Below are 27,827 nucleotides of genomic sequence, written 5' to 3'. Positions count from 1 at the left end.
ATTAAGCAAACCGTGATATTTGATCGTATCCTCCAGCGGGTGGCAGTATGGACCTTAAACGTTTGTTTTGCTGAGCGCTATTATACTAGAGAAGAAGAAGTTAGACAGTTATTCAGCCACCTCGGTAGCTTGACGCTGTTGGTGTGACGTATAATGTAGTGGACGGAACGCTTCTTTCAACAGCAACAACAGTTATTCAGCCACCTCGGTAGCTTGCTAGACAAAATAGCCGAACCAATAAAGCTATTTAGACGCTTTAGTGTATATTAGCAACTGTGTTTTAAACTCACTTCTGTCGTCTAGTTAGTTATCCGATTTAATGTAATATTTACGGTGTTGTTATTGGTCAGCTAGCGGGCTGGTTGAGTTAGCATTAGCCTAGCTAGCTAACTGTTAGATAACATCCCCGACCATGAGCTCACTAAGCTACTCTCCTCCTGTTAAAGACGACGAGGAGGAGGAGGAGGAGGTCTGCTTGACGGAGGAAGAGGGAGTGTGGCTGAACGTTGTCGTGAAAGAGGAGAAGGAAGAGGAGGATGTTACAGTAAAACAAGAAGTAGAGGGTGAGGCTGTTACAGTGAAAGAAGAAGAGAAAGACGTTTCAGTTAAAGAAGAGGAAGAGGAAGCAGCTTTTGCCGAGGAAGGGAAGGTAACTGTCACATCGAAAAAAGAGCAGGAGGAGACAGGAGGTAAGATTAACACACCAGGAAGTACTCATCTTAAAAACAGAGGCACAAACTGCAGATGTTGAAATCTCCCCTGTGGCTCAGTTGGTAGAGCATGGTGTTTGCAACGCCAGGGTTGTGGGTTCGATTCCCACGGGGGACCAGTACAGGGGTTTTAAAGGGGCGATCTGCAGTTGGTGAACTGGTGTGTGGGGTTTTAAAGGGGCGACCTGCAGTTGTTGAACCGATGTGTGTGTGGGGTTTTAAAGGGGCGATCTGCAGTTGTTGCATCCACATTTGGACTTATATAGTCATTGATACTTGAATGATATAGCACATTCCTTAGTTCAACTGTCGTATATCAAAAGCTGTATTGGCTCAACATGGGGAAACACTATAAATGTTATTACTGTATTATATTATATTACTATACTATAATGATGTCTTGGATGGTCTGTCCTTGCATCCATAGGTCTGTCTATGCATTTGGAGTGGATACATTTCTCCAGCCCCATCTGTCAGGTTATTATGAATGGATAATTCCATGGTAAAGTAACCCCCCCTCACCCAAATTTTTGTTGTTGTTGCTATTTTAAACTATAAGGACTCGTTTGAACAAAAAAAACACATTTACAGGAAGGAACTGTGCAGATACAACGTTTGTTAACAGAATTACATTTACATTTTTACATTTTAGTCATTTAGCAGACGCTCTTAATCCAGAGCGACTTACAGTAGTGAATGCATACATTTCATGCATTTTGTAAATTCTTCTTTTTTTTTGTTGTACTGGCCCCACCGTGGGAATCGAACCCACAACCCTGGCGTTGCACACACCATGCTGGCGTTGCAAACACCATGCTCTACCAACTGAGCCACAGGGAAGACAAAGGGAGACTTTTACCGTAGTTCTGTTAACAAACTTTGTCTGCAGTTTTTACAGTAAATGTTTTTTAGTTTTTTTAATGCATTTACTGTTCAGAGTTGTATGGTTTGTTAAACTTTTACATCAAAATTAGAGTTTGTGTAAATCAATGTTTTTTTGTTTGGTTATACATTTTACAGTAGAAAACCACAGTCTCAGTGTAAATCAATGTTTTTTTGTTTGGTTATACATTTTACAGTAGAAAACCACAGTCTCAGTGTAAATCAATGTTTTTTTGTTTGGTTATACATTTTACAGTAGAAAACCACATTTTACAGTAGAAAACCACAGTCTCAGTGTAAATCAATGGTTTTTTTGTTTGGTTATACATTTTACAGTAGAAAACCACAGTCTCAGTGTAAATGAATGTTTTTTTGTTTGGTTATACATTTTACAGTAGAAAACCACAGTCTCAGTGTAAATCAATGTTTTTTTGTTTGGTTATACATTTTACAGTAGAAAACCACAGTCTCAGTGTAAATCAATGTTTTTTTGTTTGGTTATACATTTTACAGTAGAAAACCACATTTTACAGTAGAAAACCACAGTCTGTAAATCCATTGCACTACTACAGTGGCAGGTTGACTGCTTTATTGTTTGAACCTCTGATTGATTGATTGATTGATTGATGTGGCTTTTTTTAAAAGGGCAACCTGGGATTAGAACAGAAACAAAATGGCCGCCCTGTCACAAGTTTTGGTAAACAACTGAGGTTGGTGGTGGCTGGAGAAATGTAACCACTCTCTCAAATTCATAGAGAAAGCTATTGTAGCAACCTTAACCCAAAACCTCGTGACCTCGTCAAGAATGTCAGAACTCTTTTTGAGTAACAGTTAGTGATCAAATTTGATTGGTCACACGGTCACTCAGAACTCTTAACTCAGAACTCTCAACTCTCAGAACTCTCAACTCTCAGAACTCTCAACTCTCAGAACTCTCAACTCTCAGAACTCTCAACTCTCAGAACTCTCAACTCTCAGAACTCTCAACTCTCAGAACTCTCAAATCTCAGAACTCTCAGAACTCTCAGAACTCTCAGAACTCTCAACTCTCAGAACTCTCAACTCTCAACTCAGAACCAGATCGAAACCCGCCACGTTCCAGAACCTTGTCACCTCTCACCTAACCTGAAACAGAAGGTCCTTGTGTGACCTTGTTGAGAACCCGGGATACTGCCCCTGGTAATAGAAAGAGGTCGGTTCGATGGCATAGTCCCCCCTCTTAATTCGTCTATGTACGGTCTGTGATTTCAGAGGAGGTAGAGAATAAACTGCATCTGAACATTTTATTGTACATTTTATATGATGATTTGAGAGCTTTTATGTTTTTTTTATAAAAAATGTTTTGTAAAGAAATCAGGAAGTATTCTGGATTTAGAGATGAAGAAAATCTTGAATTTGAATTTAGGAAAGAAGTATTCCCTTTGTGCAGATGATCTCTGAAGCTTGATAGGATGAGACAAGATCAGTTGTCATCCGTTTAAAGGTTTTTTGTTTGTTTGGGTTTTCTAATTTCTTATAAAAATTAATGAAAACTTTGCAAAAAAATTACGAATGCTTCTAACCAAAATAGTCAGCTTAACTTGATTCACAAGACTAGTTGTTTAGTCAGTCCCTGTAGGATTTTGTAATAGCTGTCACAGACACCAGATGGACAAAATGGTTGATTTTTACTGTGGCAATAACATTTGTACATGACAATCTGTGTGACTTTCTTGTTCACACAGGAGAGAGACGTGAATATCGTAGATCCTCTGGGGATCCTCAACAACAACATGATGCTGACGAGGCAGAGAAGAGTTTATCCGGATCAGAACACCACATGGTACTAACCTAACATCACAACTGTCTGGTCTAGTTGGTCCAGCTCGGTCTGGTCTAGTTGGTTCAGCTCGGTCTGGTCTAGTTGGTTCAGCTCGGTCCGGTCTAGTTGGTACAGCTCGGTCTAGTTGGTCCAGCTCGGTCTGGTCTAGTTGGTTCAGCTCGGTCTGGTCTAGTTGGTTCAGCTCGGTCTGGTCTAGTTGGTTCAGCTCGGTCCGGTCTAGTTGGTTCAGCTCGGTCTGGTCTAGTTGGTTCAGCTCGGTCTGGTCTAGTTGGTTCAGCTCGGTCTGGTCTAGTTGGTACAGCTCGGTCTGGTCTAGTTGGTTCAGCTCGGTCTGGTCTAGTTGGTCCAGCTCGGTCTAGTTGGTTCAGCTCGGTCTAGTTGGTTCAGCTCGGTCTAGTTGGTTCAGCTCGGTCTGGTCTGGTTGGTTCAGCTCGGTCTGGTCTAGTTGGTTCAGCTCGGCCTGGTCTAGTTGGTTCAGCTCGGCCTGGTCTAGTTGGTTCAGCTCGGCCTGGTCTAGTTGGTTCAGCTCGGTCTGGTCTAGTTGGTTCAGCTCGGTCTGGTCTAGTTGGTTCAGCTCGGTCTGGTCTAGTTGGTTCAGCTCGGTCTGGTCTAGTTGGTTCAGCTCGGTCTGGTCTAGTTGGTTCAGCTCGGTCTGGTCTAGTTGGTTCAGCTCGGTCGGTCTAGTTGGTTCAGCTCGGTCTAGTTGGTTCAGCTCGGTCTGGTCTAGTTGGTTCAGCTCGGTCTGGTCTAGTTGGTTCAGCTCGGTCTGGTCTAGTTGGTGCAGCTCGGTCTAGTTGGTTCAGCTCGGTCTGGTCTAGTTGGTTCAGCTCGGTCCGGTCTAGTTGGTTCAGCTCGGTCCGGTCTAGTTGGTTCAGCTCAGTCTAGTTGGTTCAGCTCGGTCTGGTCTAGTTGGTTCAGCTCGGTCTGGTCTAGTTGGTGCAGCTCGGTCTAGTTGGTTCAGCTCGGTCTGGTCTAGTTGGTTCAGCTCGGTCTAGTTGGTTCAGCTCGGTCTGGTCTAGTTGGTTCAGCTCGGTCTGGTCTAGTTGGTTCAGCTCGGTCTAGTTGGTTCAGCTCGGTCTGGTCTAGTTGGTGCAGCTCGGTCTGGTCTAGTTGGTGCAGCTCGGTCTGGTCTAGATGGTACAGCTCGGTCTGGTCTAGTTGGTACAGCTCGGTCTGGTCTAGTTGGTCCAGCTCGGTCTAGTTGGTTCAGCTCGGTCTAGTTGGTTCAGCTCGGTCTAGTTGGTTCAGCTCGGTCTGGTCTAGTTGGTGCAGCTCGGTCTGGTCTAGTTGGTGCAGCTCGGTCTGGTCTAGTTGGTTCAGCTCGGTCTGGTCTGGTTGGTTCAGCTCGGTCTGGTCTAGTTGGTACAGCTCGGTCTAGTTGGTTCAGCTCGGTCTGGTCTAGTTGGTTCAGCTCGGTCTAGTTGGTTCAGCTCGGTCTGGTCTAGTTGGTTCAGCTCGGTCTAGTTGGTTCAGCTCGGTCTGGTCTAGTTGGTTCAGCTCGGTCTGGTCTAGTTGGTTCAGCTCGGTCTAGTTGGTTCAGCTCGGTCTGGTCTAGTTGGTTCAGCTCGGTCTGGTCTAGTTGGTTCAGCTCGGTCTAGTTGGTTCAGCTCGGTCTGGTCTAGTTGGTTCAGCTCGGTCTAGTTGGTTCAGCTCGGTCCGGTCTAGTTGGTTCAGCTCGGTCTGGTCTAGTTGGTTCAGCTCGGTCTGGTCTAGTTGGTTCAGCTCGGTCTAGTTGGTTCAGCTCGGTCTAGTTGGTTCAGCTCGGTCTGGTCTAGTTGGTTCAGCTCGGTCTGGTCTAGTTGGTTCAGCTCGGTCTGGTCTAGTTGGTTCAGCTCGGTCTGGTCTGGTTGGTTCAGCTCGGTCTGGTCTAGTTGGTTCAGCTCGGTCTAGTTGGTTCAGCTCGGTCTAGTTGGTACAGCTCGGTCTGGTCTGGTTGGTACAGCTCGGTCTGGTCTGGTTGGTTCAGCTCGGTCTGGTCTAGTTGGTACAGCTCGGTCTAGTTGGTTCAGCTCGGTCTGGTCTAGTTGGTCCAGCTCGGTCTGGTCTGGTTGGTCCAGCTCGGTCTGGTCTGGTTGGTTCAGCTCAGTCTGGTCTAGTTGGTACAGCTCGGTCTAGTTGGTTCAGCTCGGTCTGGTCTAGTTGGTCCAGCTCGGTCTGGTCTAGTTGGTCCAGCTCGGTCTGGTCTAGTTGGTTCAGCTCGGTCTGGTCTAGTTGGTTCAGCTCGGTCTGGTCTAGTTGGTGCAGCTCGGTCTAGTTGGTTCAGCTCGGTCTAGTTGGTCCAGCTCGGTCTGGTCTGGTTGGTCCAGCTCGGTCCGGTCTAGTTGGTACAGCTCGGTCTAGTTGGTTCAGCTCGGTCTGGTCTAGTTGGTTCAGCTCGGTCTGGTCTAGTTGGTTCAGCTCGGTCTGGTCTGGTTGGTTCAGCTCGGTCTGGTCTAGTTGGTACAGCTCGGTCTAGTTGGTTCAGCTCGGTCTGGTCTAGTTGGTGCAGCTCGGTCTGGTCTAGTTGGTTCAGCTCGGTCTAGTTGGTTCAGCTCGGTCTGGTCTAGTTGGTTCAGCTCGGTCTGGTCTAGTTGGTTCAGCTCGGTCTAGTTGGTTCAGCTCGGTCTAGTTGGTTCAGCTCGGTCTGGTCTAGTTGGTACAGCTCGGTCTGGTCTGGTTGGTTCAGCTCGGTCTGGTCTGGTTGGTACAGCTCGGTCTAGTTGGTTCAGCTCGGTCTGGTCTAGTTGGTCCAGCTCGGTCTGGTCTGGTTGGTCCAGCTCGGTCTGGTCTGGTTGGTTCAGCTCAGTCTGGTCTAGTTGGTACAGCTCGGTCTAGTTGGTTCAGCTCGGTCTGGTCTAGTTGGTCCAGCTCGGTCTGGTCTAGTTGGTCCAGCTCGGTCTGGTCTAGTTGGTTCAGCTCGGTCTGGTCTAGTTGGTGCAGCTCGGTCTAGTTGGTTCAGCTCGGTCTAGTTGGTCCAGCTCGGTCTGGTCTGGTTGGTCCAGCTCGGTCCGGTCTAGTTGGTACAGCTCGGTCTAGTTGGTTCAGCTCGGTCTGGTCTAGTTGGTTCAGCTCGGTCTGGTCTAGTTGGTCCAGCTCGGTCTGGTCTAGTTGGTTCAGCTCGGTCTGGTCTAGTTGGTTCAGCTCGGTCTGGTCTAGTTGGTTCAGCTCGGTCTGGTCTAGTTGGTCCAGCTCGGTCTGGTCTAGTTGGTCCAGCTCGGTCTGGTCTAGTTGGTTCAGCTCGGTCTGGTCTAGTTGGTCCAGCTCGGTCTGGTCTAGTTGGTTCAGCTCGGTCTAGTTGGTTCAGCTCGGTCTAGTTGGTCCAGCCCGGTCTAGTTGGTCCAGCCCGGTCTGGTCTAGTTGGTTCAGCTCGGTCTAGTTGGTCCAGCCCGGTCCGGTCTAGTTGGTTCAGCTCGGTCTAGTTGGTCCAGCCCGGTCTGGTCTAGTTGGTTCAGCTCGGTCTGGTCTAGTTGGTTCAGCTCGGTCTGGTCTAGTTGGTCCAGCCCGGTCTGGTCTAGTTGGTCCAGCTCGGTCTGGTCTAGTTGGTTCAGCTCGGTCTGGTCTAGTTGGTACAGCTCGGTCTGGTCTAGTTGGTTCAGCTCGGTCTGGTCTAGTTGGTTCAGCTCGGTCCGGTCTAGTTGGTTCAGCTCGGTCCGGTCTAGTTGGTTCAGCTCGGTCCGGTCTGGTTGGTTCAGCTCGGTCCGGTCTGGTTGGTTCAGCTCGGTCCGGTCTGGTTGGTTCAGCTCGGTCCGGTCTAGTTGGTTCTGCTCGGTCTGGTCTAGTTGGTTCAGCTCGGTCTGGTCTAGTTGGTTCTGCTCGGTCTGGTCTAGTTGGTTCAGCTCGGTCTGGTCTAGTTGGTACAGCTCGGTCTGGTCTAGTTGGTTCAGCTCGGTCTAGTTGGTACAGCTCGGTCTGGTCTAGTTGGTACAGCTCGGTCTGGTCTAGTTGGTTCAGCTCGGTCTGGTCTAGTTGGTCCAGCTCGGCCTGGTCTAGTTGGTTCAGCTCGGTCTAGTTGGTGCAGCTCGGTCTGGTCTAGTTGGTTCAGCTCGGTCTAGTTGGTTCAGCTCGGTCTAGTTGGTTCAGCTCGGTCTAGTTGGTGCAGCTCGGTCTGGTCTAGTTGGTCCAGCTCGGTCTGGTCTGGTTGGTTCAGCTCGGTCTGGTCTAGTTGGTACAGCTCGGTCTAGTTGGTTCAGCTCGGTCTGGTCTAGTTGGTCCAGCTCGGTCTGGTCTAGTTGGTTCAGCTCGGTCTGGTCTAGTTGGTTCAGCTCGGTCTGGTCTAGTTGGTACAGCTCGGTCTGGTCTAGTTGGTTCAGCTCAGTCTAGTTGGTTCAGCTCGGTCTGGTCTAGTTGGTCCAGCTGGGTCTGGTCTAGTTGGTCCAGCTCGGTCTGGTCTAGTTGGTCCAGCTGGGTCTGGTCTAGTTGGTCCAGCTCGGTCTGGTCTAGTTGGTTCAGCTCGGTCTAGTTGGTTCAGCTCGGTCTAGTTGGTTCAGCTCGGTCTGGTCTAGTTGGTGCAGCTCGGTCTGGTCTAGTTGGTTCAGCTCGGTCTGGTCTAGTTGGTACAGCTCGGTCTAGTTGGTTCAGCTCGGTCTGGTCTTGTTGGTCCAGCTCGGTCCGGTCTGGTTGGTACAGCTCGGTCTAGTTGGTTCAGCTCGGTCTAGTTGGTTCAGCTCGGTCTGGTCTAGTTGGTACAGCTCGGTCTAGTTGGTTCAGCTCGGTCTGGTCTAGTTGTTCCAGCTCGGTCTGGTCTAGTTGGTCCAGCTCGGTCCGGTCTAGTTGGTACAGCTCGGTCCGGTCTAGTTGGTCCAGCCCGGTCCGGTCTAGTTGGTTCAGCTCGGTCTGGTCTAGTTGGTTCAGTTCGGTCTGGTCTAGTTGGTCCAGCCCGGTCCGGTCTAGTTGGTCCAGCCCGGTCCGGTCTAGTTGGTTCAGCTCGGTCTGGTCTAGTTGGTTCAGCTCGGTCTGGTCTAGTTGGTCCAGCTCGGTCTGGTCTAGTTGGTTCAGCTCGGTCTGGTCTAGTTGGTACAGCTCGGTCTGGTCTGGTTGGTGCAGCTCGGTCTGGTCTAGTTGGTCCAGCTCGGTCTGGTCTAGTTGGTCCAGCTCGGTCTAGTTGGTTCAGCTCGGTCTGGTCTAGTTGGTTCAGCTCGGTCTGGTCTAGTTGGTTCAGCTCGGTCTAGTTGGTTCAGCTCGGTCTAGTTGGTCCAGCTCGGTCTGGTCTAGTTGGTCCAGCTCGGTCTAGTTGGTTCAGCTCGGTCTAGTTGGTCCAGCTCGGTCTGGTCTAGTTGGTCCAGCTCGGTCTAGTTGGTTCAGCTCGGTCTGGTCTAGTTGGTTCAGCTCGGTCTAGTTGGTACAGCTCGGTCTGGTCTAGTTGGTCCAGCTCGGTCTGGTCTAGTTGGTTCAGCTCGGTCCGGTCTAGTTGGTTCAGCTCGGTCTGGTCTAGTTGGTTCAGCTCGGTCTGGTCTAGTTGGTTCAGCTCGGTCTGGTCTAGTTGGTTCAGCTCGGTCTGGTCTAGTTGGTTCAGCTCGGTCTGGTCTAGTTGGTCCAGCTCGGTCTGGTCTAGTTGGTTCAGCTCGGTCTAGTTGGTTCAGCTCGGTCTGGTCTAGTTGGTTCAGCTCGGTCTGGTCTAGTTGGTTCAGCTCGGTCTAGTTGGTTCAGCTCGGTCTGGTCTAGTTGGTTCAGCTCGGTCTAGTTGGTTCAGCTCGGTCTGGTCTAGTTGTTCCAGCTCGGTCTGGTCTAGTTGGTTCAGCTCGGTCTAGTTGGTTCAGCTCGGTCTGGTCTAGTTGGTTCAGCTCGGTCTGGTCTAGTTGGTGCAGCTCGGTCTAGTTGGTTCAGCTCGGTCTGGTCTAGTTGGTTCAGCTCGGTCTGGTCTAGTTGGTCCAGCTCGGTCTGGTCTAGTTGGTTCAGCTCGGTCTGGTCTAGTTGGTTCAGCTCGGTCTAGTTGGTTCAGCTCGGTCTAGTTGGTTCAGCTCGGTCTGGTCTAGTTGGTGCAGCTCGGTCTGGTCTAGTTGGTTCAGCTCGGTCTGGTCTAGTTGGTACAGCTCGGTCTAGTTGGTTCAGCTCGGTCTGGTCTTGTTGGTCCAGCTCGGTCCGGTCTGGTTGGTTCAGCTCGGTCTAGTTGGTGCAGCTCGGTCTGGTCTAGTTGGTACAGCTCGGTCTGGTCTGGTTGGTACAGCTCGGTCTGGTCTGGTTGGTTCAGCTCGGTCTGGTCTAGTTGGTGCAGCTCGGTCTGGTCTAGTTGGTTCAGCTCGGTCTAGTTGGTTCAGCTCGGTCTGGTCTAGTTGGTTCAGCTCGGTCTAGTTGGTTCAGCTCGGTCTGGTCTAGTTGGTACAGCTCGGTCTGGTCTAGTTGGTTCAGCTCGGTCTGGTCTAGTTGGTACAGCTCGGTCTAGTTGGTTCAGCTCGGTCTGGTCTTGTTGGTCCAGCTCGGTCCGGTCTGGTTGGTACAGCTCGGTCTAGTTGGTTCAGCTCGGTCTAGTTGGTTCAGCTCGGTCTGGTCTAGTTGTTCCAGCTCGGTCTGGTCTAGTTGGTTCAGCTCGGTCTAGTTGGTTCAGCTCGGTCTGGTCTAGTTGGTTCAGCTCGGTCTGGTCTAGTTGGTGCAGCTCGGTCTAGTTGGTTCAGCTCGGTCTGGTCTAGTTGGTTCAGCTCGGTCTGGTCTAGTTGGTTCAGCTCGGTCTGGTCTAGTTGGTTCAGCTCGGTCTGGTCTAGTTGGTACAGCTCGGTCTAGTTGGTTCAGCTCGGTCTAGTTGGTTCAGCTCGGTCTGGTCTAGTTGGTTCAGCTCGGTCTGGTCTAGTTGGTTCAGCTCGGTCTAGTTGGTTCAGCTCGGTCTAGTTGGTCCAGCTCGGTCTGGTCTAGTTGGTCCAGCTCGGTCTAGTTGGTTCAGCTCGGTCTGGTCTGGTTGGTCCAGCTCGGTCTGGTCTAGTTGGTTCAGCTCGGTCTAGTTGGTTCAGCTCGGTCTGGTCTAGTTGGTTCAGCTCGGTCTGGTCTAGTTGGTCCAGCTCGGTCTAGTTGGTTCAGCTCGGTCTGGTCTAGTTGGTACAGCTCGGTCTAGTTGGTTCAGCTCGGTCTGGTCTAGTTGGTTCAGCTCGGTCTGGTCTAGTTGGTTCAGCTCGGTCTGGTCTAGTTGGTTCAGCTCGGTCTAGTTGGTTCAGCTCGGTCTGGTCTAGTTGGTTCAGCTCGGTCTGGTCTAGTTGGTTCAGCTCGGTCTGGTCTAGTTGGTGCAGCTCGGTCTGGTCTAGTTGGTTCAGCTCGGTCTGGTCTAGTTGGTACAGCTCGGTCTAGTTGGTTCAGCTCGGTCTGGTCTTGTTGGTCCAGCTCGGTCCGGTCTGGTTGGTACAGCTCGGTCTAGTTGGTTCAGCTCGGTCTAGTTGGTTCAGCTCGGTCTGGTCTAGTTGGTCCAGCTCGGTCTGGTCTAGTTGTTCCAGCTCGGTCTGGTCTAGTTGTTCCAGCTCGGTCTGGTCTAGTTGGTCCAGCTCGGTCTGGTCTAGTTGGTACAGCTCGGTCTGGTCTAGTTGGTCCAGCCCGGTCCGGTCTAGTTGGTTCAGCTCGGTCTGGTCTAGTTGGTTCAGCTCGGTCTGGTCTAGTTGGTCCAGCCCGGTCCGGTCTAGTTGGTCCAGCCCGGTCCGGTCTAGTTGGTCCAGCCCGGTCCGGTCTAGTTGGTCCAGCCCGGTCTGGTCTAGTTGGTTCAGCTCGGTCTGGTCTAGTTGGTTCAGCTCGGTCTGGTCTGGTTGGTTCAGCTCGGTCTAGTTGGTCCAGCTCGGTCTGGTCTAGTTGGTTCTTCTCGGTCTGGTCTAGTTGGTCCAGCTCGGTCTAGTTGGTTCAGCTCGGTCTAGTTGGTTCAGCTCGGTCTAGTTGGTTCAGCTCGGTCTGGTCTAGTTGGTTCAGCTCGGTCTGGTCTAGTTGGTACAGCTCGGTCTAGTTGGTTCAGCTCGGTCTGGTCTAGTTGGTTCAGCTCGGTCTAGTTGATCCAGCTCGGTCTGGTCTGGTTGGTCCAGCTCGGTCCGGTCTAGTTGGTTCAGCTCGGTCCGGTCTAGTTGGTTCAGCTCGGTCTGGTCTAGTTGGTGCAGCTCGGTCTGGTCTAGTTGGTTCAGCTCGGTCTGGTCTAGTTGGTACAGCTCGGTCTGGTCTAGTTGGTCCAGCCCGGTCCGGTCTAGTTGGTCCAGCCCGGTCTGGTCTAGTTGGTTCAGCTCGGTCTGGTCTAGTTGGTACAGCTCGGTCTGGTCTAGTTGGTTCAGCTCGGTCTAGTTGGTTCAGCTCGGTCTAGTTGGTTCAGCTCGGTCTAGTTGGTTCAGCTCGGTCTAGTTGGTTCAGCTCGGTCTGGTCTAGTTGGTCAGCTCGGTCTAGTTGGTTCAGCTCGGTCTGGTCTTGTTGGCAGCTCGGTCGGTCTGTTGGTCAGCTCGGTCTAGTTGGTCAGCTCGGTCTAGTTGGTACAGCTCGGTCTGGTCTAGTTGGTACAGCTCGGTCTGGTCTAGTTGGTTCAGCTCGGTCTGGTCTAGTTGGTTCAGCTCGGTCTGGTCTAGTTGGTCCAGCTCGGTCTGGTCTAGTTGGTTCAGCTCGGTCTGGTCTAGTTGGTTCAGCTCGGTCTAGTTGGTTCAACTCGGTCTGGTCTAGTTGGTTCAACTCGGTCTGGTCTAGTTGGTTCAGCTCGGTCTGGTCTAGTTGGTCCAGCAGTTCTTAAGAAGAACAGTGAGTGTCTGGTCTAGCATACAGCTTGGTCTATCTAGGCCGGGTTACTGTAAAGTTCTTAAGGACAGTGAATGATAGAATCCGTAGTGATATGTGTCTTTGTTTCCCTGTTTATGGTTACCAGGACAACACTAGCATGCCCCCCTCCACCCTCCCAGAGTCCCCGGGTCGTACCTTTTCTGGTATCACCTTACTGCTGGGTCTGAAGAGGGTGTCTGTGACGCTGGTGGACTGCAGGAAAACACTGAGGCTGAGTGGAACTACAAGAGGAGGAGGAGAAGAGGAGGAAGAGGGAGATTTGACACATCAAAGTAAGTTCTGTAATACGTATTATTTACACACTTTATTCTAATATTTATGAAATGCATTTTGTTTTATTTGGTAGCACTTATTTGTTTTTCCTTTGCTTCCAACCCCGTTTTCGATGCGTGGAACGGATGTGGCTGGGGCTAAGTCTACATAAGGGTGCTAATTTAAGCTCACAAAAGCTCTGACGAAGGCCGTGAAGGTCGATACGTAAAGCTCTCTCCCTCTATATAATAATACAGTCCCCTCTCTCCCTCTATATAATAATACAGTCCCCTCTCTCCCTCTATATAATAATACAGTCCCCTCTCTCCCTCTATATAATAATACAGTCCCCTCTCTCCCTCTATATAATAATAATACAGTCCCCTCTCTCCCTCTATATAATAATAATACAGTCCCCTCTCTCCCTCTATATAATAATAATACAGTCCCCTCTCTCCCTCTATATAATAATAATACAGTCCCCTCTCTCCCTCTATATAATAATACAGTCCCCTCTCTCCCTCTATTTAATAATAATACAGTCCCCTCTCTCCCTCTATATAATAATAATACAGTCCCCTCTCTCCCTCTATATAATAATACAGTCCACTCTCTCCCTCTATATAATAATACAGTCCTCTCTCCCTCTATATAATAATACAGTCCCCTCTCTCCCTCTATATAATAATACAGTCCCCTCTCTCCCTCTATATAATAATACAGTCCCCTCTCTCCCTCTATATAATAATAATACAGTCCCCTCTCTCCCTGTATATAATAATACAGTCCCCTCTCTCCCTCTATATAATAATAATACAGTCCCCTCTCTCCCTCTATATAATAATAATACAGTCCCCTCTCTCCCTCCTATATAATAATAATAATACAGTCCCCTCTCTCCCTCTATATAATAATACAGTCCCCTCTCTCCCTCTATATAATAATAATACAGTCCCCTCTCTCCCTCCTATATAATAATAATACAGTCCCCTCTCTCCCTCTATATAATAATAATACAGTCCCCTCTCTCCCTCTATATAATAATAATACAGTCCCCTCTCTCCCTCTATATAATAATAATACAGTCCCCTCTCTCCCTCTATATAATAATAATACAGTCCCCTCTCTCCCTCTATATAATAATAATACAGTCCCCTCTCTCCCTCTATATAATAATAATACAGTCCCCTCTCTCCCTCTATATAATAATACAGTCCCCTCTCTCCCTCTATATAATAATAATACAGTCCCCTCTCTCCCTCTATATAATAATACAGTCCTCTCTCTCCCTCTATATAATAATACGTCCTCTCTCCCTCTATATAATAATACAGTCCCCTCTCTCCCTCTATATAATAATAATACAGTCCCCTCTCTCCCTCTATATAATAATACAGTCCCCTCTCTCCCTCTATATAATAATAATACAGTCCCCTCTCTCCCTCTATATAATAATAATACAGTCCCCTCTCTCCCTCTATATAATAATAATACAGTCCCCTCTCTCCCTCTATATAATAATAATACAGTCCCCTCTCTCCCTCTATATAATAATAATACAGTCCCCTCTCTCCCTCTATATAATAATAATACAGTCCCCTCTCTCCCTCCTATATAATAATAATACAGTCCCCTCTCTCCCTCTATATAATAATAATACAGTCCCCTCTCTCCCTCTATATAATAATAATACAGTCCCCTCTCTCCCTCTATATAATAATAATACAGTCCCCTCTCTCCCTCTATATAATAATAATACAGTCCTCTCTCTCCCTCTATATAATAATAATACAGTCCCCCTCTCCCTCTATATAATAATAATACAGTCCCCTCTCTCCCTCTATATAATAATACAGTCCCCTCTCTCCCTCTATATAATAATAATACAGTCCCCTCTCTCCCTCCTATATAATAATAATACAGTCCCCTCTCTCCCTATATAATAATAATACAGTCCCCTCTCTCCCTATATAATAATAATACAGTCCCCTCTCTCCCTCTATATAATAATAATACAGTCCCCTCTCTCCCTCTATATAATAATACAGTCCCCTCTCTCCCTCTATATAATAATAATACAGTCCCCTCTCTCCCTCTATATAATAATAATACAGTCCCCTCTCTCCCTCTATATAATAATAATACAGTCCCCTCTCTCCCTCTATATAATAATAATACAGTCCCCTCTCTCCCTCTATATAATAATAATAATACAGTCCCCTCTCTCCCTCTATATAATAATAATACAGTCCCCTCTCTCCCTCTATATAATAATACAGTCCTCTCTCTCCCTCTATATAATAATACAGTCCTCTCTCTCCCTCTATATAATAATAATACAGTCCCCCTCTCCCTCTATATAATAATAATACAGTCCCATCTCTCCCTCTATATAATAATAATACAGTCCCCTCTCTCCCTCTATATAATAATAATACAGTCCCCTCTCTCCCTCTATATAATAATAATACAGTCCCCTCTCTCCCTCTATATAATAATAATACAGTCCCCTCTCTCCCTCTATATAATAATAATACAGTCCCCTCTCTCCCTCTATATAATAATAATACAGTCCCCTCTCTCCCTCTATATAATAATAATACAGTCCCCTCTCTCCCTCTATATAATAATAATACAGTCCCCTCTCCCTCTATATAATAATAATACAGTCCCCTCTCTCCTCTATATAATAATAATACAGTCCCCTCTCTCCCTCTATATAATAATAATACAGTCCCCTCTCTCCCTCTATATAATAATACAGTCCCCTCTCTCCCTCTATTTAATAATAATACAGTCCCCTCTCTCCCTCTATATAATAATAATACAGTCCCCTCTCTCCCTCTATATAATAATACAGTCCTCTCTCCCTCTATATAATAATACAGTCCCCTCTCTCCCTCTATATAATAATACAGTCCCCTCTCTCCCTCTATATAATAATACAGTCCCCTCTCTCCCTCTATATAATAATAATACAGTCCCCTCTCTCCCTCTATATAATAATAATACAGTCCCATCTCTCCCTCTATATAATAATAATACAGTCCCCCTCTCCCTCTATATAATAATAATACAGTCCCCTCTCTCCCTCTATATAATAATAATACAGTCCCCTCTCTCCCTCTATATAATAATAATACAGTCCCCTCTCTCCCTCTATATAATAATAATACAGTCCCCTCTCTCCCTCTATATAATAATAATACAGTCCCCTCTCTCCCTCTATATAATAATAATACAGTCCCCTCTCTCCCTCTATATAATAATAATACAGTCCCCTCTCCCTCTATATAATAATAATACAGTCCCCTCTCCCTCTATATAATAATAATACAGTCCCCTCTCTCCCTCTATATAATAATAATACAGTCCCCTCTCTCCCTCTATATAATAATACAGTCCCCTCTCTCCCTCTATTTAATAATAATACAGTCCCCTCTCTCCCTCTATATAATAATAATACAGTCCCCTCTCTCCCTCTATATAATAATAATACAGTCCCCTCTCTCCCTCTATATAATAATACAGTCCTCTCTCCCTCTATATAATAATACAGTCCCCTCTCTCCCTCTATATAATAATACAGTCCCCTCTCTCCCTCTATATAATAATACAGTCCCCTCTCTCCCTCTATATAATAATAATACAGTCCCCTCTCTCCCTCTATATAATAATAATACAGTCCCATCTCTCCCTCTATATAATAATAATACAGTCCCCCTCTCCCTCTATATAATAATAATACAGTCCCCTCTCTCCCTCTATATAATAATAATACAGTCCCCTCTCTCCCTCTATATAATAATAATACAGTCCCCTCTCTCCCTCTATATAATAATACAGTCCCCTCTCTCCCTCTATATAATAATAATACAGTCCCCTCTCTCCCTCTATATAATAATAATACAGTCCTCTCTCTCCCTCTATATAATAATAATACAGTCCCCTCTCTCCCTCTATATAATAATAATAATACAGTCCCCTCTCTCCCTCTATATAATAATAATACAGTCCCCTCTCTCCCTCTATATAATAATACAGTCCTCTCTCTCCCTCTATATAATAATACAGTCCTCTCTCTCCCTCTATATAATAATAATACAGTCCCCCTCTCCCTCTATATAATAATAATACAGTCCCCTCTCTCCCTCTATATAATAATAATACAGTCCCCTCTCTCCCTCTATATAATAATAATACAGTCCCCTCTCTCCCTCTATATAATAATAATACAGTCCCCTCTCTCCCTCTATATAATAATAATACAGTCCCCTCTCTCCCTCTATATAATAATAATACAGTCCCCTCTCTCCCTCTATATAATAATAATACAGTCCCCTCTCTCCCTCTATATAATAATAATACAGTCCCCTCTCTCCCTCTATATAATAATAATACAGTCCCCTCTCTCCCTCTATATAATAATAATACAGTCCCCTCTCCCTCTATATAATAATAATACAGTCCCCTCTCTCCCTCTATATAATAATAATACAGTCCCCTCTCTCCCTCTATATAATAATAATACAGTCCCCTCTCTCCCTCTATATAATAATAATACAGTCCCCTCTCTCCCTCTATATAATAATAATACAGTCCCCTCTCTCCCTCTATATAATAATACAGTCCCCTCTCTCCCTCTATATAATAATACAGTCCCCTCTCTCCCTCTATATAATAATACAGTCCCCTCTCTCCCTCTATATAATAATAATACAGTCCCCTCTCTCCCTCTATATAATAATAATACAGTCCCCTCTCTCCCTCTATATAATAATAATACAGTCCCCCTCTCCCTCTATATAATAATAATACAGTCCCCCTCTCCCTCTATATAATAATACAGTCCCCTCTCTCCCTCTATATAATAATAATACAGTCCCCTCTCTCCCTCTATATAATAATAATACAGTCCCCTCTCTCCCTCTATATAATAATAATACAGTCCCCTCTCTCCCTCTATATAATAATAATCAGTCCCCTCTCTCCCTCTATATAATAATAATACAGTCCCCTCTCTCCCTCTATATAATAATAATACAGTCCCCTCTCTCCCTCTATATAATAATAATACAGTCCCCTCTCTCCCTCTATATAATAATAATACAGTCCCCTCTCTCCCTCTATATAATAATAATACAGTCCCCTCTCTCCCTCTATATAATAATACAGTCCTCTCTCTCCCTCTATATAATAATACAGTCCTCTCTCTCCCTCTATATAATAATAATACAGTCCCCCTCTCCCTCTATATAATAATAATACAGTCCCCTCTCTCCCTCTATATAATAATAATACAGTCCCCTCTCTCCCTCTATATAATAATAATACAGTCCCCTCTCTCCCTCTATATAATAATAATACAGTCCCCTCTCTCCCTCTATATAATAATAATACAGTCCCCTCTCTCCCTCTATATAATAATAATCAGTCCCCTCTCTCCCTCTATATAATAATAATAGTCCCCTCTCTCCCTCTATATAATAATAATACAGTCCCCTCTCTCCCTCTATATAATAATACAGTCCCCTCTCTCCCTCTATATAATAATACAGTCCTCTCTCCCTCTATATAATAATACAGTCCCCTCTCTCCCTCTATATAATAATACAGTCCCCTCTCTCCCTCTATATAATAATAATACAGTCCCCTCTCTCCCTCTATATAATAATAATACAGTCCCCTCTCTCCCTCTATATAATAATAATACAGTCCCATCTCTCCCTCTATATAATAATAATACAGTCCCCCTCTCCCTCTATATAATAATAATACAGTCCCCCTCTCCCTCTATATAATAATACAGTCCCCTCTCTCCCTCTATATAATAATAATACAGTCCCCTCTCTCCCTCTATATAATAATAATACAGTCCCCTCTCTCCCTCTATATAATAATAATACAGTCCCCTCTCTCCCTCTATATAATAATAATCAGTCCCCTCTCTCCCTCTATATATAATAATACAGTCCCCTCTCTCCCTCTATATAATAATACAGTCCCTCTCTCCCTCTATATAATAATACAGTCCCCTCTCTCCCTCTATATAATAATACAGTCCCCTCTCTCCCTCTATATAATAATACAGTCCCCTCTCTCCCTCTATATAATAATAATACAGTCCCCTCTCTCCCTCTATATAATAATAATACAGTCCCATCTCTCCCTCTATATAATAATAATACAGTCCCCCTCTCCCTCTATATAATAATAATACAGTCCCCCTCTCCCTCTATATAATAATACAGTCCCCTCTCTCCCTCTATATAATAATAATACAGTCCCCTCTCTCCCTCTATATAATAATAATACAGTCCCCTCTCTCCCTCTATATAATAATAATACAGTCCCCTCTCTCCCTCTATATAATAATAATACAGTCCCCTCTCTCCCTCTATATAATAATAATACAGTCCCCTCTCTCCCTCTATATAATAATAATACAGTCCCCTCTCTCCCTCTATATAATAATAATACAGTCCCCTCTCTCCCTCTATATAATAATAATACAGTCCCCTCTCTCCCTCTATATAATAATAATACAGTCCCCTCTCTCCCTCTATTTAATAATAATACAGTCCCCTCTCTCCCTCTATTAATAATAATACAGTCCCCTCTCTCCCTCTATATAATAATAATACAGTCCCCTCTCTCCCTCTATATAATAATACAGTCCCTCTCTCCCTCTATATAATAATACAGTCCCCTCTCTCCCTCTATATAATAATACAGTCCCCTCTCTCCCTCTATATAATAATAATACAGTCCCCTCTCTCCCTCTATATAATAATAATACAGTCCCATCTCTCCCTCTATATAATAATAATACAGTCCCCCTCTCCCTCTATATAATAATAATACAGTCCCCCTCTCCCTCTATATAATAATACAGTCCCCTCTCTCCCTCTATATAATAATAATACAGTCCCCTCTCTCCCTCTATATAATAATAATACAGTCCCCTCTCTCCCTCTATATAATAATACAGTCCTCTCTCTCCCTCTATATAATAATACAGTCCTCTCTCTCCCTCTATATAATAATAATACAGTCCCCCTCTCCCTCTATATAATAATAATACAGTCCCCTCTCTCCCTCTATATAATAATAATACAGTCCCCTCTCTCCCTCTATATAATAATAATACAGTCCCCTCTCTCCCTCTATATAATAATAATACAGTCCCCTCTCTCCCTCTATATAATAATAATACAGTCCCCTCTCTCCCTCTATATAATAATAATACAGTCCCCTCTCTCCCTCTATATAATAATAATACAGTCCCCTCTCTCCCTCTATATAATAATAATACAGTCCCCTCTCTCCCTCTATATAATAATACAGTCCCCTCTCTCCCTCTATATAATAATACAGTCCCCTCTCTCCCTCTATATAATAATAATACAGTCCCCTCTCTCCCTCTATATAATAATAATACAGTCCCCTCTCTCCCTCTATATAATAATAATACAGTCCCCTCTCTCCCTCTATATAATAATAATACAGTCCCCTCTCTCCCTCTATATAATAATAATACAGTCCCCTCTCTCCCTCTATATAATAATAATACAGTCCCCTCTCTCCCTCTATATAATAATAATACAGTCCCCTCTCTCCCTCTATATAATAATAATACAGTCCCATCTCTCCCTCTATATAATAATACAGTCCCCCTCTCCCTCTATATAATAATACAGTCCCCTCTCTCCCTCTATATAATAATAATACAGTCCCCCTCTCCCTCTATATAATAATACAGTCCCCTCTCTCCCTCTATATAATAATAATACAGTCCCCTCTCTCCCTCTATATAATAATAATACAGTCCCCTCTCTCCCTCTATATAATAATACAGTCCCCTCTCTCCCTCTATATAATAATAATAGTCCCCTTTCTCCCTCTATATAATAATAATACAGTCCCCTCTCTCCCTCTATATAATAATAATACAGTCCCCTCTCTCCCTCTATATAATAATACAGTCCTCTCTCCCTCTATATAATAATACAGTCCCCTCTCTCCCTCTATATAATAATACAGTCCCCTCTCTCCCTCTATATAATAATACAGTCCCCTCTCTCCCTCTATATAATAATAATACAGTCCCCTCTCTCCCTCTATATAATAATAATACAGTCCCATCTCTCCCTCTATATAATAATAATACAGTCCCCTCTCTCCCTCTATATAATAATAATACAGTCCCCTCTCTCCCTCTATATAATAATACAGTCCTCTCTCTCCCTCTATATAATAATACAGTCCTCTCTCTCCCTCTATATAATAATAATACAGTCCCCCTCTCCCTCTATATAATAATAATACAGTCCCCTCTCTCCCTCTATATAATAATAATACAGTCCCCTCTCTCCCTCTATATAATAATAATACAGTCCCCTCTCTCCCTCTATATAATAATAATACAGTCCCCTCTCTCCCTCTATATAATAATAATACAGTCCCCTCTCTCCCTCTATATAATAATAATACAGTCCCCTCTCTCCCTCTATATAATAATAATACAGTCCCCTCTCTCCCTCTATATAATAATAATAGTCCCCTCTCTCCCTCTATATAATAATAATACAGTCCCCTCTCTCCCTCTATATAATAATACAGTCCCCTCTCTCCCTCTATATAATAATACAGTCCTCTCTCCCTCTATATAATAATACAGTCCCCTCTCTCCCTCTATATAATAATACAGTCCCCTCTCTCCCTCTATATAATAATACAGTCCCCTCTCTCCCTTTATATAATAATACAGTCCCCTCTCTCCCTCTATATAATAATAATACAGTCCCCTCTCTCCCTCTATATAATAATAATACAGTCCCCTCTCTCCCTCTATATAATAATAATACAGTCCCCTCTCTCCCTCTATATAATAATAATACAGTCCCCCTCTCCCTCTATATAATAATAATACAGTCCCCCTCTCCCTCTATATAATAATACAGTCCCCTCTCTCCCTCTATATAATAATACAGTCCTCTCTCCCTCTATATAATAATACAGTCCCCTCTCTCCCTCTATATAATAATACAGTCCCCTCTCTCCCTTTATATAATAATACAGTCCCCTCTCTCCCTCTATATAATAATAATACAGTCCCCTCTCTCCCTCTATATAATAATAATACAGTCCCCTCTCTCCCTCTATATAATAATAATACAGTCCCATCTCTCCCTCTATATAATAATAATACAGTCCCCCTCTCCCTCTATATAATAATAATACAGTCCCCCTCTCCCTCTATATAATAATACAGTCCCCTCTCTCCCTCTATATAATAATAATACAGTCCCCTCTCTCCCTCTATATAATAATAATACAGTCCCCTCTCTCCCTCTATATAATAATAATAGTCCCCTCTCTCCCTCTATATAATAATAATACGTCCCCTCTCTCCCTCTATATAATAATAATACAGTCCCCTCTCTCCCTCTATATAATAATACAGTCCCCTCTCTCCCTCTATATAATAATACAGTCCCCTCTCTCCCTCTATATAATAATACAGTCCCCTCTCTCCCTCTATATAATAATACAGTCCCATCTCTCCCTCTATATAATAATAATACAGTCCCCTCTCTCCCTCTATATAATAATAATACAGTCCCATCTCTCCCTCTATATAATAATAATACAGTCCCCTCTCTCCCTCTATATAATAATAATACAGTCCCCTCTCTCCCTCTATATAATAATAATACAGTCCCCTCTCTCCCTCTATATAATAATAATACAGTCCCCTCTCTCCCTCTATATAATAATAATACAGTCCCCTCTCTCCCTCTATATAATAATAATACAGTCCCCTCTCTCCCTCTATATAATAATAATACAGTCCCCTCTCTCCCTCTATATAATAATAATACAGTCCCCTCTCTCCCTCTATATAATAATAATACAGTCCCCTCTCTCCCTCTATATAATAATAATACAGTCCCCTCTCTCCCTCTATATAATAATAATAGTCCCCTCTCTCCCTCTATATAATAATAATACAGTCCCCTCTCTCCCTCTATATAATAATAATACAGTCCCCTCTCTCCCTCTATATAATAATACAGTCCTCTCTCCCTCTATATAATAATACAGTCCCCTCTCTCCCTCTATATAATAATACAGTCCCCTCTCTCCCTTTATATAATAATACAGTCCCCTCTCTCCCTCTATATAATAATAATACAGTCCCCTCTCTCCCTCTATATAATAATAATACAGTCCCCTCTCTCCCTCTATATAATAATAATACAGTCCCATCTCTCCCTCTATATAATAATAATACAGTCCCCCTCTCCCTCTATATAATAATAATACAGTCCCCCTCTCCCTCTATATAATAATACAGTCCCCTCTCTCCCTCTATATAATAATAATACAGTCCCCTCTCTCCCTCTATATAATAATAATACAGTCCCCTCTCTCCCTCTATATAATAATACAGTCCCCTCTCTCCCTCTATATAATAATAATAGTCCCCTTTCTCCCTCTATATAATAATAATACAGTCCCCTCTCTCCCTCTATATAATAATACAGTCCTCTCTCCCTCTATATAATAATACAGTCCCCTCTCTCCCTCTATATAATAATACAGTCCCCTCTCTCCCTCTATATAATAATACAGTCCCCTCTCTCCCTCTATATAATAATAATACAGTCCCCTCTCTCCCTCTATATAATAATAATACAGTCCCATCTCTCCCTCTATATAATAATAATACAGTCCCCCTCTCCCTCTATATAATAATAATACAGTCCCCCTCTCCCTCTATATAATAATAATACAGTCCCCCTCTCCCTCTATAATAATAATACAGTCCCCTCTCTCCCTCTATATAATAATAATACAGTCCCCTCTCTCCCTCTATATAATAATAATACAGTCCCCTCTCTCCCTCTATATAATAATAATACATTTATTTATATATATATATATATATATATATATATATATATATATATATATATATATATATATATATATATATATATATAATAATACATACTTACTTTATTGTAAGAATAAAATCATCGACATTAGTAATGTGTGAAAAATGAAGACAAACAAAAATGACTGTTGATCACTTCACCGTCTTATTAATGTTAGAAGACATTTTTGTTAAAAGCGTTTTAAACATTCATGACAATGACAAATTACAGCGACTGTCTGTCTTTGTCGTTCACACAGGAGAGAGACGTGACTATCTTGGATCCTCCGGGGAGCCTCAACAACCTCATGATGCTGACGAGGCAGAGAAGAGTCTCTCCAGATCAGAACACCTCAATAAACACCTGCAGAGATCCACAAGGAAGAGACCTCACTGCTGCTCTGACTGTGGGAAACTTTGCAAATCTTTATCGGAACTTAAAATACACCAGCGAGTAAACACAGGAAATAAACTTCACCTCTTTTCTGACTGTGGGAAGAGTTTTAAAACATCACAGTCATTACAATATCACCAAGGAATTCACACTGGAGAGAGAACCTATGGCTGTGATGTATGTGGAATGACCTTTACCACCTCGAGTGAACTGATTTTACACCAGAGAACACACAACCACACGCATTCCAGAGAGCCATACCACTGCTCCGACCGTGGCAAGAGATTTGTTTCATCGAGCAGTCTAAAACAACACCAGAGAAAATGCTCAGGAGAGAAGCCTTATAACTGTGACGTGTGTGGGAATTATTGTGTTACGTCAGCATCTCTGACTCTACACCGGCGTACCCACACCGGAGAAAGACCTTTCCTCTGCGCTGACTGTGGCAAAAGTTTTGTTAGGTCAGAACATTTAAAATCACACCAGAGAACGCACACGCGAGCCAAGCCGTATGTCTGTGATCAGTGTGGGAAGAAATTCACTCAAATCGGTACTCTGGCTTCCCACCAGAGAACTCACACTGGAGAGAAACCTTATAGCTGTGATCAATGTGGGAAGAAATTCACTCAGTCAGGAAGCCTGACTATACACAAGCTAACGCACACTCGAGAGAGGCCTCACCACTGCTCCGACTGTGGGAAGAGTTTCACTTTTATTGGGACTTTAATACGCCACAAGCGAATCCACACAGGAGAGAAACCTTATGTCTGTGCTGTATGTGGGAAAGGTTTTACTACATCAGGCAACTTGATATCACACCAGAGAACACACACAGGAGAGAAACCTTATGGCTGTGACCAATGTGAAAAAAGATACTCTGATTCAAGATACCTGATTAAACATCAGAAAATACATGCAGGAGATCCACAGAGTGTAGAATGATCTCCAACACCAGACCTGGGTAGTAGAACACAGAGTGTGGAATGATCTCCAACACCAGACCTGGGTAGTAGAACACAGAGTGTGGAATGATCTCCAACACCAGACCTGGGTAGTAGAACACAGAGTGTAGAATGTTCTCCAACACCAGACCTGGGTAGTAGAACACAGAGTGTAGAATGTTCTCCAACACCAGACCTGGGTAGCAGAACACAGAGTGTAGAATGATCTCTTTGTGATAACTGTTGATGTTGCTGGATGGATGGTTCAACTTGTTTCCCCATTAAGCTCTAATGTCACATGATCAGATGTATAATTTGTATGTTTAAAATGAGCATCCAGACAATACATATCATGTGTTTGAGATCCTAGAAGCTGTAACATTTAGATTGGCAACTATAACATTTAGGACAATGGTTGTCATTATCAACTCCATTATAATAAATCTACTGGTGGATGGGGATGGTTGTCACTATCAACTCCATTATAATAAATCTACTGGTGGATGGTTGTCACTACCAACTCCATTATAATAAATCTACTGGTGGATGGGGATGGTTGTCACTATCAACTCCATTATAATACATCTACTAGTGGATGGGGATGGTTGTCACTATCAACTCCATTATAATAAATCTACTGGTGGATGTGGATGGTTGCTACTATCAACTCCATTATAATAAATCTACTGGTGAAGGGGGGATGGTTGTCACTATAAACCCCATTATAATAAATCTACTGGTGGATGGGGATGGTTGTCCCTATCAACTCCATTATAATAAATCTACTGGTGAAGGGGGGATGGTTGTCACAATCAACCCTATTATAATAAATCTACTGGTGGATGGTTGTTACTATCAACTCCATTATAATAAATCTACTGGTGGATGGGGATGGTTGTCACTATCAACTCCATTATAATAAATCTACTGGTGAAGGGGGGATGGTTGTCACAATCAACCCTATTATAATAAATCTACTGGTGGATGGGGATGGTTGTCACTACCAACTCCATTATAATAAATCTACTGGTGGATGGGGATGGTTGTCACTATCAACTCCAGTATAATACATCTACTGGTGGATGGTTGTCACTAGCAACACCATTATAATAAATCTACTGGTGGATGGGGGATGGTTGTGACTATCAACCCCATTATAATAAATCTACTGGTGGATGGGATGGTTGTCACTATCAACTCCATTATAATAAATCTACTGGTGGATGGAGATAGTAACAACCATCAACTCCATTATCATAAATCTACTGGTGGATGGGGATGGTTGTCACAATCAACTCCATTATACATCTACTTGTGGATGGGGATGGTTGTCACTACCAACACCATTATAATACATCTACTGGTGGATGGGGTTGGTTGTCACTATCAACTCCATTATAATAAATCTACTGGTGGATGGGGATGGTTGTCACTATCAACTCCATTATAATAAATCTACTGGTGGATGGTTGTCACTAGCAACACCATTATAATAAATCTACTGGTGGATGGGGGATGGTTGTGACTATCAACCCCATTAAAATAAATCTACTGGTGGATGGGATGGTTGTCACTATCAACTCCATTATAATAAATCTACTGGTGGATGGAGATAGTAACAACCATCAACTCCATTGTCATAAATCTACTGGTGGATGGGGATGGTTGTCACAATCAACTCCATTATACATCTACTGGTGGATGGGGATGGTTGTCACTACCAACACCATTATAATACATCTACTGGTGGATGGGGATGGTTGACACTATCAACTCCATTATAATAAATCTACTGGTGGATGGGGTTGGTTGTCACTATCAACTCCATTATAATAAATCTACTGGTGGATGGTTGTCACTATCAACTCCATTATAATAAATCTACTGGTGGATGGGGATGATTGTCACTATTAACCCCATTATAATAAATCTACTGGTGGATGGGGATGGTTGTCACTACCAACTCCATTATAATAAATCTACTGGTGGATGGAGATGGTTGTCACTACCAACTCCATTATAATAAATCTACTGGTGGATGGGGATGGTTGTCACAATCAACTCCATTATACATCTACTGGTGGATGGTTGTCACTACCAACACCATTATAATACATCTACTGGTGGATGGGGATGGTTGTCACTATCAACTCCATTATAATAAATCTACTGGTGGATGGGGATGGTTGTCACTATCAACTCCATTATAATACATCTACTGGTGAATGGGGATGGTTGTTACTATCAACTCCATTATAATAATTCTACTGGTGGATGGGGTATGGTTGTTACTATCAACCCCATTATAATAAATCTACTGGTGGATGGGGATGGTTGTCACTATCAACTCCATTATAATAAATCTACTGGTGGATGGAGATGGTTGTTACTATCAACTCCATTATCATAAATCTACTGGTGGATGGGGATTGTTGTCACAATCAACTCCATTATACATCTACTGGTGGATGGTTGTTACTATCAACCACATTATAATAATTCTACTGGTGGATGGGGATGGTTGTTACTATCAACTCTATTATAATAAATCTACTGGTGGATGGGGATGGTTGTCACTATCAACTCCATTACAATAAATCTACTGGTGGATGGGGATGGTTGTCACAATCAACTCCATTATAATAAATCTACTGGTGGATGGGGATGGTTGTCACTACCAACACCATTATAATACATCTACTGGTGGATGGGGATGGTTGACACTATCAACTCCATTATAATAAATCTACTGGTGGATGGGGATGGTTGTCACAATCAACTCCATTATACATCTACTGGTGGATGGTTGTCACTACCAACACCATTATAATACATCTACTGGTGGATGGGGATGGTTGTCACTATCAACTCCATTATAATAAATCTACTGGTGGATGGGGATGGTTGTCACTATCAACTCCATTATAATAATTCTACTGGTGGATGGGGTATGGTTGTTACTATCAACCCCATTATAATAAATCTACTGGTGGATGGGGATGGTTGTCACTATCAACTCCATTATAATAAATCTACTGGTGGATGGAGATGGTTGTTACTATCAACTCCATTATCATAAATCTACTGGTGGATGGGGATTGTTGTCACAATCAACTCCATTATACATCTACTGGTGGATGGTTGTTACTATCAACCACATTATAATAATTCTACTGGTGGATGGGGATGGTTG

The 27,827-nt window shown here is 43.6% G+C and overlaps 1 protein-coding gene across 1 annotated transcript; it reads left to right on the top strand.

Annotated features, from left to right (window-relative positions):
• The first annotated feature begins 170 nt into the window (after positions 1-170).
• LOC123732936 (uncharacterized) lies at positions 171-25,130 on the top strand. Its single transcript, XM_045712272.2, has 4 exons — positions 171-689; positions 3,317-3,414; positions 12,191-12,377; positions 23,560-25,130. Exons 1-4 carry the CDS (start codon positions 413-415, stop codon positions 24,633-24,635), a joined length of 1,638 nt encoding a protein of 545 aa, XP_045568228.1. The 5' UTR covers positions 171-412; the 3' UTR covers positions 24,636-25,130.
• Positions 25,131-27,827: the final 2,697 nt, after the last annotated feature.

This window comes from Salmo salar, chromosome 02 (genome assembly GCF_965601325.2).
Source record: "Salmo salar chromosome 02, fSalSal1, whole genome shotgun sequence".
Classification (NCBI taxonomy): Eukaryota; Metazoa; Chordata; class Actinopteri; order Salmoniformes; family Salmonidae; genus Salmo; species Salmo salar.
Note: the sequence above shows the minus strand (reverse complement) of the source record. Positions and strands in the feature narration are given on the sequence as shown.